At 38.9% G+C, this 12,544-nt stretch overlaps 1 protein-coding gene across 2 annotated transcripts in view; it reads left to right on the forward strand.

Moving 5' to 3' along the window:
* The window catches only part of SHROOM4 (shroom family member 4), a 213,974-nt gene that overhangs the window by 72,196 nt on the left and 129,234 nt on the right, over nucleotides 1-12,544 (forward strand). For both annotated transcript variants that reach the window (XM_006753495.1, XM_006753496.1), the window contains exon 2: nucleotides 9,044-9,195. In XM_006753495.1, coding sequence (XP_006753558.1) covers nucleotides 9,044-9,195 — 152 coding nt within the window. The remainder of the gene's footprint in view (nucleotides 1-9,043; nucleotides 9,196-12,544) is intronic.

Below are 12,544 nucleotides of genomic sequence, written 5' to 3' on the forward strand. Positions count from 1 at the left end.
ATCTATCTATCTATCTATCTATCTATCTCTCTATTGTGGAAATTCAGTTTCATTTTATTTGATACATCTTGCTGAAATGGTATGTCACTTCTCAGTCACCATGTGAACTGGAGAGTAGCTTGTACCAAACAGTGTGATGGCTTACTTATTAACAGCTCTGCAGCACTCTGTGAAAGCAGCAGTAAGTGTGCTAACTTAATATTAAATTGGTTCTATCCAAGGGTTGGTAAAGAATATTATTGCTATTGCCTTTGATATATAGATATACACATACACATACACACACACCTTGGTAGATTATTTCTGTGGAAGTTGTTTGCATTGATAGCAGTTATGCAGAAGGATGGGAGGCAATTGAATGCCTCTTTACACCCTCTTTATGTAACACTGTGCAGAGGGCTAAGCAAAGAGCAAAGATTAAAATCACTGCTGAGGAATGGAGTCCTGGGCAGAGGCAAACAATGGGAATTTATATGCATATATGCATAGCCCATAGACAGGACAATAGTGTTGTAAAGGCCTGGGAGGGGCGGGTGCCAGTTGGAGAGGGTCAATGGGAAAAAAAAACACCAAAGGTGACATCAGTAATACTTTCAACAATAAAGATAACTATGGAAAAGAGAAATCCAGCCACCTCTCCCTTCACCCACATCTTATAGAGGGCACACAGGTGCTTAGTAAACTGTACAAGTAAGTGGCTTCCAGACAGTAGAGCAGGCCTATTGGTTTCCAGAGGCAGCCTTTTGTCCCTTCCCTAAAGGGTGTTAGTCCTTTGGTCTTTATCCAGTCAGAAATGACTAATGTTGGGTATGTGTACTCTTTAGAAACTGTCTGGCTTTTTGCATAATGGGTTATAAATAAATGGCTTCAGGGAACCAGCAATGAGTTATTGAGTGAACTTGGTTTTGGGATGGCTCAGATTCCAGATAGTTAATCACATCTTCTTGGGCTGAAAGGCTGTGTGTAACTCATTTACATTCAGCTGGGAAGTTAAAAAGACACTTTTAATGATCTTGAGGAATAATTTTAACATTGAGATTGGGTTCATAGTGGAGAAATAAAGATTATATTAACCCAAGTAGAATTATTTCTGTCTCTAGTAATCTGGTGGAATTTAACAGCCACTTATATTTTAATTAGGGCATTTCTTCCAAGCATTCATGCACAGCTCATAAATGTCAATAAGTTAATGCATCCTATTTCCATTGTTTTTATATTAGACTAGAGGCCTGGTGCACGAAATTCATGCACTGGGGGGGGGGGCATCCCTCAGCCTGGCCTGTGCCCTCTCACAGTCCAGGACCCCTTGCTCCTTACTGCCCGCCTGCTTGCTGCTCCTTACCACTTGGCTTGCTGCTCCTTAGTGCTGCTGCAGAGGCAGGAGAGGTTCCCGCCAACACCGCTGCACTCGCCAACCATCAGCCCAGCTTCTGGCTGAGTGGTGCTCCCCCCGTGGGAGCGCACTGACCACCAGGGGGCAGCTCCTACATTGAGCATCTGCCCCCTGGTGGTCAGTGCATATCATAGCGACTGGTCATTCTAGTCATTCCACCGTAAAGTTCGTTTAAGCTTTTATTATATATATAGTATGAGAAAGGCTGTTGGACTTTCCTGTCATCTAGGGTCACCCACTAGATGGACTTTCTGGTTTGTCTTAGACTTTTAAAAATTTATTTTTTAAAAATTTATCTTTATTGTTGAAACCCCTGCCTTCTCTGAAATTTGTCAGTCTGTTTCATGCTTCTATGTCTCTGGATCTCAATTTTATTAAAATAGACATTTAATGGACATAAGAAAAAAGACTTGAGGAGGAAACCATCAAAATATTGACTATCATGTCTAATTGGGAGAATATGAATTATTTAAATTGTTTTCTGTGCTTTCCTCTATTTTCAAAATTGTCTACCTGGGTCACATATTATTTTGTGTAACTTCCTTTTAAATAACATCCCTTCCTTTACTATAATAGAGTTGAATATAAAGAAAGGAGCAAAAAGAGACCTAGTCTCTTATTACCCAGAAAATTCTGTTGGCATTTTTAAAAAAGTAACATATAAATGTTGAGAGCCTAGAGAAGTATAAAATTAATAGTGGAACTTCCCATATGCTTACCCCCTCCATTTTTCCCAGTCTGTGGCTTGTCTTTTCACTTTTTAGTGGAATTTTTGATAAACATATTTTTTTATTTAGATGAACTCCACTATAACATTTTTTCTCTTATGGTTATTGCATTTTACATCCTGCCCCAAAAACTTTACCACAAAGATAGTATCTTATGTTTTACTCTAAAAGCTTTATGGTTCTAGTCCTGTCATTTAAGGCTATGATCTGGCCAAATATTTTTAGTAAAAATTTGCATCAGTAAAAATATTTTGAGCAGGTGTCTCTAATATACAAATTTTATTTGTGGATGTTATAATTTATTACCACCAATATTAAATATTAATAAGGCTTGATTTTTAATTTTTTAGATAAGCATAAATATAAACAGAAGTTCCAGTATCTCTTGTTCAGTAGATCATCTTGTGCATAACCTGGGAAATATATGCCCCACTCTGGAGATTATTGTTCTAAACTACCAACGGCTAACATTTTTTCCAAACACTGATATTATTAACATCAGCAAGAGACTTCAGTGTAACCAATTGGTTAGAGTTTACAAAGTGTGAACAGGACCCCAATAAGTATATTGCTGATAGTGGAAGGAACCCTGAGTTTACTCTTGCATAGTGATGTGTAGTCCCCCTTATCTGACTTATGGAGACAACAGGATGATCTGGCTTGGTAGGATCAAAGACAAACTGGCTTTTGGTTGCTGATGTAGGATATAGTGCTTTTGACTCCCTACCCCTTTCCATCACCAAATTCCTAGAGCTGAGTTTGGCTGACTGAGTTTTTGGCACAGATACTTAGAATTTGACTCAGGCTAATCCCTAGGGATATTCAATGATTTTGAGCTTAGAGGGCCTTTGTTGTGAGGATTAGTAAACTAGATGATGATTAAGCAATTGGGGAGGTGTCTATAGGGATAGGGTCTGCTGTAGCGCACAGCATAGTTCCCTTGGTCCAAGGTCAGGGGAGCCCATGGGCCTGATTCACAGAACTTTACATTCTGAAACAGCCCCTTGTAGAGTTTGGGCATCTGCTCCTTAGCCGGTAGAGGGAAAGAATATCTTCTCTCTTGATGTCTACCTCCTCGATCTGTCTCCATACAGGGATTATTGCTTAGAACCAGGCCTGCTTACTTTTTTTTTTGTCCTGCTTACATTTTTGTAATTGGTTGGTGTTTTTGAATTCTTTATTTAAGAAAGAGGTTTTTGTTTTCTATTTTTCCTTTTGGGAAACTGGCGTAAAGTAGAGAACATGAAATCAGAAATATCAGAATTTCTTTTTTTTCTATTCTAGACTACTTTGGAAATTTGAGAGGAATTTTGAAGGGAGAGAGTTGCTGCAAGAGAGACACGGTAGGACAGCTGATATGTCCACAACCTGGAATTGGACTGTTGAAAGTCATGGCAAAGACATTGCAGAGATTTCAAAGACTGTATCTCCCTGTCCAGGGCACTCTGATTAGTCTCTCCTAGCATGGTCAGATTCTAAGGGGTACCATTAGGGTAGAGAGGGCAGATCAGAAACATTCCCCAACTTGTGATCTACTCAAGATTTCAAACTAAGTTTCAGAAAAAGCACAGAATTATCATTATTTTGTGGTCCTACTTCCGAATAGTTTAACTTCTTAAATCCAGCTTATCTCCACTTCTATATTTTCTTCCTGTTTATTCCCTAGAAAAGACCAAATTGCTAAATGAGTGTCTGAAGTGTTACTAGAAACCTGAAAATCTTCTAGAGGGTACTAAATAGACATTTCACAGGATATTCTATTTTCTTAAAGCAATGAAGCCATTGTATTCTGGGTGGACCTCTTCTGTCTATTTGCAAAGAACAAAAACAAACATACCATCAATTTAAACAAGTAAATGTTTTTGCCATCTTAGACTAGCTGGTGGAAGTAGGAATATGGGCCGGTAATTTGGCCAGAGGTCCTAGAACTGGCCAAGAAAGTTTTAGTCAATGCCTGATTTTCCAATAAATTTCTTGTGTCAAGTAGAGGTATTTGCAGTCATGTCATTGATTTTTTAATGCTGCTCTTACACCATTGTTATAAGCATTCAATACCATTTGGTTATCATTGCAGATGCTATTTCTTTTGCTGGCAGCATTTTTCAAGATAAATCAGATTTAACTTTTTTCTTCACTTTCTTATATCTTATAAATTTATTCAAAAGATCCAAGCAAGTATCTGCTATTATCTGACTAAATAAAAGCTACTAGTCCTAACTGGTTTGACTCAGTGGATAGAGCGTCAGCCTGCGGACTGAAAGGTCCCAGGTTCGATTCCAGTCAAGGGCATGTACCTTGGTTGCAGGCACATCCACAGTAGGAGGTGTGCAGGAGACAGCTGATCAATGTTTCTCTCTCATTGATGTTTCTAACTCTCTATCCCTCTCCCTTCCTCTCTGTAAAAATTCAATAAAATATTTAAAATAAATAAATAAAAGCTACTAGAAAGCTAGTAAGTGCTGTTAAGTCAATTTTTTCTTGCCTTTACTCTCAAGGGGCCAACTTGTCACTTTGTTGCCAGCTATCAGAGCATTTCATAGTACCTTGAAGACCCATCAAAAATTTCCAAGTCATCAGCTCATTAGCACAAAATGGGGCTTCGGGAATCTCTTTCGGTGTCCCAACTGTGCTTTTTAAGTGTTCCAACTTTGATGGACCACTCTGAAACAATAAAGAATGAAGGAAAATGAGAGATGACTATTAATTAGTCTATTTTGAAGAAGTGAAACATGGATGAAGGCAAAGTGCAATGATGCAAAAATCTGGGATTTTCTGAGTCAGCAGAAGGCTATGGCATGCTAACTGTTTACAGGTCACTGAATGTCAGCGCTCCAAGGGCCCCCACAGATCATCTAGCCAGATGCCCACATTTTACCAGTAAGGGTAAAAGAGGCCAAAAAAGTGGAAAGGGATCTGCCCAAGGTCAACCAGCTCTTCCAAACTTTCTAGACACCAGCTGGCTTTTGGTTATATGACCTTTATGCAATCAATGTTCAATTACTTGGGCCACTCACTATGATCACTTGCACAATCCAAAATAACACAGAAGTTAACCATGGCTTACAATGGGCTTTGTGATGTCTGTTTATACTGACATTTCAATACATCTGGCTCCAATCTGAGAATTCACAGCATTTCAAATGAAACAAGAAAGTCATTCTGAAGTTCTGAATCAGGAAAAGCTGGAAAGTTGACCAACCTTACTGTATGGACAGCATAAAATGATGCTATACAGCCCCTCAAACAGGGCATGTTACTCTCAACAAGTTTGTTGATTCACACCTTTCCTGTTGCCCAGACAGAATTATGAGTGAGATGGTTAGAAGGGGAAAACAAAACTTTTCAGAGAAGAATATACAAGGTGAGGCAAAAGTAGATTTACATTTATTCATATGGAAAAGAATATAATAATTAATAAATAATAATACAACTGTATATCTACCTTTGCCCCACCCTGAATATATCTTTCCCCTTATTCTCTGCCTTCCTCCATCCTTTCCTTCCTTTCCTTTCCTTTCCTTTCCTTTCCTTTCCTTTCCTTCCCTTCCCTTTCTCTTTCTCTCTCTCTCTCTCTCTCTCTCTCTCTCTCTCTCTTGATAGAAAAATGAACAGCTGTTTTATCTTCTATATAAACAAATGTGTGGTTGAGCCATTGACCTGGAGAACTGGCTCTCAGGAGGCAAAACAATAAATGAAAGACATGCTGTATCCCAGAAATCTATGTGGAAGCAGGGGAGGAGAAAGACTAGTGAACAATAGTTTTTTAAAAGCATCAAAAAATCAGGAGTATGAAAGAATCAGTTGTATAGCTCAGTAAATGCCCCGTGTCTGGGAAAGGACTAGTTTTGTGTATAGTCCAAGAGATCTTCAACCAAAGAGAGTTTCATACCCTGCTCTGGATCAGTCTGGATTCTGAGATTGTGCTGGGTCCCAATAATTGGTTGTTTTGTTGTTTGCAAATCCTCACACTTGTGCTAAAGTGGCATTGTCTGTCCTGAGGAGGATACTGCTGGTGACTGAGAAAGGGCATGGAATGGCAAAATGGACACATATGTAATACCCTTTGTAATAAAAAATAAAATTTGAAAAAAAAAAGAAAAAAAAATAAAAACAAGTTTCCTACACACACACACACACACACACACACACACACACACACACACACACACAAAAGGGGCACGTAGTCAGCCTGAGGCTATAGTCTGAACAAGAGTTCCAGCAAGGACCCAGATAATGGCAGCTGAAGTGGCAGTAGGGAATGCAAAATGCCTGAACTTTTGCTACAGCAATAACTAAGCATAAGAGTTTAAAAAGTACCCCTCTTTCATTTTTCTGGCCTAGAATAAACAGAGATCTTGCTGATGTAACAAAGTGCTTAATTAACTCAAAGTGGTATTTAATATCAATACATATTGAAGGGAAGACTTGCTGTGGCTAACAGTAATATGGATAATTGAGTTGTATGAATAAAAAAATGAGTAGAGTGAATTAAGACTAATGCACATCAACAGGAAATATCTATTAGCAGTCATTAGTTAGATTCCTGTTTGTGGTTGTTTGTTAGCCTAAGGAAGCCCTTTCAAATGGCTGGTCCCTGTTGAAATTCCTGCCTGATGCTGAGGACCTTCCATGGATGCCAGAGGAGTGAGTCATTCAAATAGAACTCCTGAAATTCAAGTATAGCATTTTTTTATTTTTATTTTTGGCAGCAGGCAGCAGTGCCTGTGATGTAATAATGATAATGACAATGGAAATAAGAGTGCAATCCTAATTAATCTGCTGAGAGTTGTACCCCATTTACCAATATTGGCTTGTTTTGAGTGGTGGCCCAGGTACTGGAACAAAGGTATATATATTCAAAGTCACTTAGCTAACCTATAATTTATCAAACAAAGATTAATTTAAAAACTGTTGGGTTAGCAGCAGTAAATTTAATTACAGTCTGTGATTTAACTTAAAATTTCAATTTATTAGATGGGGTTTTTGAAATCTTGAATTAACATTTTTCTCTGCACTAAGGAGGTTGCATCTGCCAAATTGCACATGAGCTGGCCAACCTAAAGCTCAGTAATATTCTATCTTCCATGGTGTGGGATAGATTGGATGCTATTAAAAACTGAGAGAAAGATTGGAACAAGAGTAGAAGTAAGTGTAAAAACACCTGCAGCAAAGACCAGCCCATAGTTGTCCCACTTAGAATCTAATTTTCCCTAAGGATTGTGTGGTTTAATCACCCTCACCTCAACTTGCCCTTGGGAAAAAACAAACACCTCTTTCTGATTGGACCTTTTGTTACTCAACCATTTGTGTGGATATATGAACTTTAGATGGTAAGCCACCCAACTGTACACATAATAGTGAGCAGTTGAGCAGCTTTAGTATATCATTAGCATATTACGCTTTGATTGGTTGAATGGCCAATCTGACCACCAGACAGCATATTAGGCTTTTATTATATAGCATGAAAGTAGCTATAAGCAAGGACACTTGGGGGACATTCTGCTTTGATTTTCCTTTGTCTACCCTAGTGGCTATTATTTATGACTTTGCTTTCAATGCCCCCCTTCTTGCCAAGACTGGCCTTCTCAAGGAAATTCTCTAGGCTATGGTGGAACAGTGAACACCCAGGTTCCAAGCTTTTGGTAAATGCCCCCTATGTGCCAGACACTGAAAGCACTGTGCTGGGGACTTGTTGAAGAGACACAGATAAATGATCAATTACTTTGTGCATACTTTGTATCTTTTGAATTTGCAATTCCACTCACAGAATATTGAGCTAGACAGTGATGGCGAACCTATGACATGCGTGTCAGAGGTGACACGCAAACTCATTTTTTTGGTTGATTTTTCTCTGTTAAATGGCATTTAAATATATAAAATAAATATCAAAAATATAAGTCTTTGTTTTACTATGGTTGCAAATATCAAAAAATTTCTATATGTGACACGGCACCAGAGTTAAGTTAGGGTTTTTCAAAATGCTGACACGCCGAGCTCAAAAGGTTTGCCATCACTGAGCTAGAAGCTACCTTCAGAGTCAGTCCCCTTGCTATAATAATCAGAACTCTCACATTTATTGAGGGCTTACTGCTCCCAGACACTTTATATACTAACAACCCTGTGAGGTAGGTACTCTCATTATCTATATTTCACTTATGAGGCCCTTAAGACACAGAGATATTAGGTAACTTGCTCAGGGTTACACAGCTAGGAAGTACTAGACCCAAGATCCAAACTCAAGTTTGTCAGAGTTCAAAGTCTGCCCAAATATAGGAAAGGACTTGCCAGAGGTGATTTTTCTGGAGTCTAGCTCTTCGGACTCTATTTTTTTTCAAATATATTTTATTGATTTTTTACAGAGAGGACGGGAGAGAGATAGAGAGTTAGAAACATCGATGAGAGAGAAACATCGATCAGCTGCCTCCTGCACACCCCCCACCCGGGATGTGCCTGCAACCAAGGTACATGCCCTTGACCGGAATCGAACCTGGGACCCCCCAGTCCGCAGGCCGATACTCTATCCACTGAGCCAAACCGGTCCCAGCCAGACTCTATTTTACATGCACATTTTTCTATGCCATTCTGCTACTTCAGCCCATATTGTGGGGTTCCTTCCAAGCATCATTTTCATATTTAGAAGTGCTTGTCTTCCTAGATGGATAGATTGTATTACTGTGTTGCCTCCTTCCTCAAAGGCTTGCCCAAGCTTTGCCTTCAGTAAATAATGGTCTATGATCAGATTCTTTGCTGCTGCCTGGAGCTTCCTGGAGCCATTCCTCACCCACCTCACTGCCAGCCCCAGCCCTGCCATGTCCCACTGCAGTACTACTTATGGCTCAGAGGTTGGGAGGAGCCAGAAAGTAGAATTTTTGGGGAAGGATTGCCTCACTACCTGCTTTCTATCTTGTTCTCTGCAACACAGATTGAAGATGGCGGCAAGGCAGCCTTGTCCCAGAAGATGAGGACTGGTGATGAGCTGGTGAATATCAATGGCACTCCATTGTATGGCTCCCGCCAAGAGGCCCTCATCCTCATCAAAGGCTCCTTCAGGATCCTCAAGCTGATTGTCAGGAGGTAAGGTACAGGGAAATTTCCTGCACAGTGCAAGGGCTGCCAAAACCACTTGGTTGGTAGTAAAGCCTCAATAGAGTCATATCTCTATCAATATCACTAAGGAAAGAGGTGTTTCTCACGAACAGAATTTTGTACACAACTGAAGAAAACTATCAGGAGAAAGGCCTTTGGTTCAAATCCTGGCACTGTCACATACTACTACCTCTGTCTTTTGGATAAATTCACTTTACTTCTGCAAGTTTCTGTCTCCTTATTTGCTATTGAGAGAACAAAATGACTCAATGCACACCAAGGACCTACCTAACCCAGCGTTTTTCTGTCTTCTTCATAACAAGCTGCCACTGCTCAATCACGTAGGTTTAAAGAGACCCTACTACCTTCCATGGTAGGCATTCTGGAGGCTGTGGCAAACTCTAAGATAGAAACCCTGCCCTTGAGGAGTGTACAGTTTAGCAGGGTAGAAAGAATTCACATGTGATTGATTAGCAACACAATTTTGAAGAAAGCAATTAAGGAGATTTCACAGAGTGAAGGGTGATTGTCAAATGGATTGTTCAAACAGATATTGTTATTAGAGTTCAAGAGAAAGAGAGGCCCTTCAGAAGAGATTGATAGTGTAAGACCTCATAGAGGAGGTGAAATTTGCACTCAAGGGTGGGTAGAATTTGACAGACAAACCATCCAAAGGAAAAGGGCACTCCAGGTAAGTTGAGTGGCATAAACAGAAGGAAGGTAAGGGCATTTTAGAACATAGTCATTCTACTGCCACAAAACATCTGCCTCTGTAGCTTTCCGTATGGCTGCTGCATCTTTGCTCTGTACTACTGAAAATTATACTTAATGTCTATTAGCTTGTTTTCTATACACATGCCTAGGTTTCAACATGTTAACTGTTTTTATTTGAAAAAAGAATTTAAAGCATCCTTCCTTCCACAATTAATACTTCCCCTCTAGCTACTACCCTATCTTCTTTCTTTTGCTGATACTCAGTCTTTCAAAAGGAAATTCTATAATCACTGTCTCTACTTCTTCATCTACCGTTTTGCTTTTTACCCATTGCAGTCTGAATTTGACTCTCAGAACTCCACTGAAACTACTCTGTCAAAGCTGCATATTACTTCCTAACTGCCAAAATCAATGGATTATTTTCAATCTTCATCATATACAATTTATACATTGCCTTTAATTTTGTTGCTATGGAGTATGCCCACCTTTGTTAAACTCTCCTTTCTTGCTTTCAAGATATCCATTTACTTGTTCTTTTCTTACCTCTCTGTTCATTTTTTAAATGTCATTTTTTCATTTTTTAAATTAAATTTATTGGGATGACATTGGTTAATATGATCATACAGGTTTCAGGTGTGGGTTTCTATGTTACAAGATCTGTATATTTCACAGTGTACCCACCATCCAAAGTCAAATCTTCTCCTGTCACCGGGGTGCACATATCTTTGTGAATACATGTTTTTGAGTTTTTCAGTTATATACCCAGGAGAGGATTGCTGGGCTGTATTCTTAATTTTTTGAGGAATAGCCAGACTGTTTGCCATAGTGATTGTACCAGTCTACATTCCCACCAGCAGTGAATGAGGGTTCCCTTTTCTCCACAACCTCTCCAACACTTGTTATTACTTATCTTGTTGATAATAGCCACTTGACAGTGTGAGGTGGTATCTCATTATAGTTTTGATTTGCATTTTTTCCTTTTCTTTTTTAAAAATTTTATTGGGGTGACATTAGTCAACAGGAACATATAGGTTTCATATGTGGATTACTAATTTACAAAATCTGTATATAGGACCATGTGCCCACCACCCAAAGTCCAGTCTTCTCCTGTCACTTCATATTAGGACCCCCTTTTTCCCTCCACCCCCCTCCCTCTGGCAACCACCACATGCTATTTGTGTTCATAAATTTCAGTTTTATATTCCACATATGAGTTAAATCATATAGTTCTTACCTTTTTCTGTCTGACTTATTTCACTTCGCATAATGTTCTTAAGGTCCATCCATGTTGTTGTAAATGATGCTATTTCATCTTTTCTTATGGCTGTGTCGTACTCCATTGTGTATATATACCACATCTTTATCAGGCCCTCTTTGATTTGCATTTCTGTAATTGCTAGTGAGGTTGAACATTTTTTCATATATTTATTGTCTGTTTGTATGTCTTCTTGGGAGAGGTTCCTGTTCAGGTCCTCTGCCCATTTTTCGATTGGGATGTTTGTTTGGTGTTGAGTTTTGTGAGTTCTTTATATATTTTGGAAATTAAACCTTTGTAGGAGCTACTGTTTACAAATGTCATCTCTCATTTGGTCCACTGCCTCTTTGTTTTTAATGTTCATTTTTTAAAAAACCAGGTTCCTACCTACTCTTTCTTTAACCATCCCTTCAGTGGTTCTCAACCTTCCTAATGCCGCGCCCCTTTAATACAGTTCCTCATTGTTGTGGTGACCCCCAACCATAAAATTATTTCTGTTGCTACTTCATAACTGTAAGTTTGCTACTGTTATGAATCGTTATGTAAATATCTGATATGCTATATGTGTTTTCCAATGGTCACGACCCACAGGTTGAGAACCGCTGCCTTAAATGTTGGTGTTTCCCTTACTACCATCCTTCCTGACTTCATTAATACGCCATCAAAAATCTCACCTAGTTCCAGAGCTTCAATTATTATCTATATGTGGATGAGTATATCTCTTGTGCCCCAGTCTCATATAACCAACTTCCTATTGGACATTTATACTGAGATGTCTCAGAAGCATTTCAAGCACAACATGCTCAAAACCTAAAATGTCTTCTCTTTCCAAGCTCCTTATCACAGTGATTGAGACAACCATGCCCTCAGTTAACCAAGCCAGAAACACAGAAGCCATCTTTAATTCTTCCATTGTTCCCATGCTCCACATCTAAATGCTTTATCCTGAGGAAAGAATAATTAATAATGAAAGGGTTTTGAGTTAGTAAGGGTGAAGTTATATAGGGTCCCAATCATTTACCAATATTATATTACTTTCTGGTATCTAATGTTAATATTAAGCCATGCCTTCCTATAGGAGGTGACATCTTAAGCAATGCCTTATGCAATATACACATTGTCACTGACTCAATCTTCAATTGGTCATGATTTAAGTTATAAAAAGGCTTCTAGGAGGGGTAGCTTGGTGCATTTGGCAGAGTTTTTGTTTTGGAGTCAGATAATCCCATGTATGTTACTTCCTAGCTCTGTCATATGGGAAATAGTAGTTATTACATAATGGCATCGTTGTATTGATTAAATGAAGCAATTTATGTAAAATGCCTTTCTCATAATGGGTTATCAATGAATTTCAGTCTAATTTCTTTC

This window comes from Myotis davidii, unplaced genomic scaffold, assembly GCF_000327345.1.
Source record: "Myotis davidii unplaced genomic scaffold, ASM32734v1 scaffold1292, whole genome shotgun sequence".
Classification (NCBI taxonomy): Eukaryota; Metazoa; Chordata; class Mammalia; order Chiroptera; family Vespertilionidae; genus Myotis; species Myotis davidii.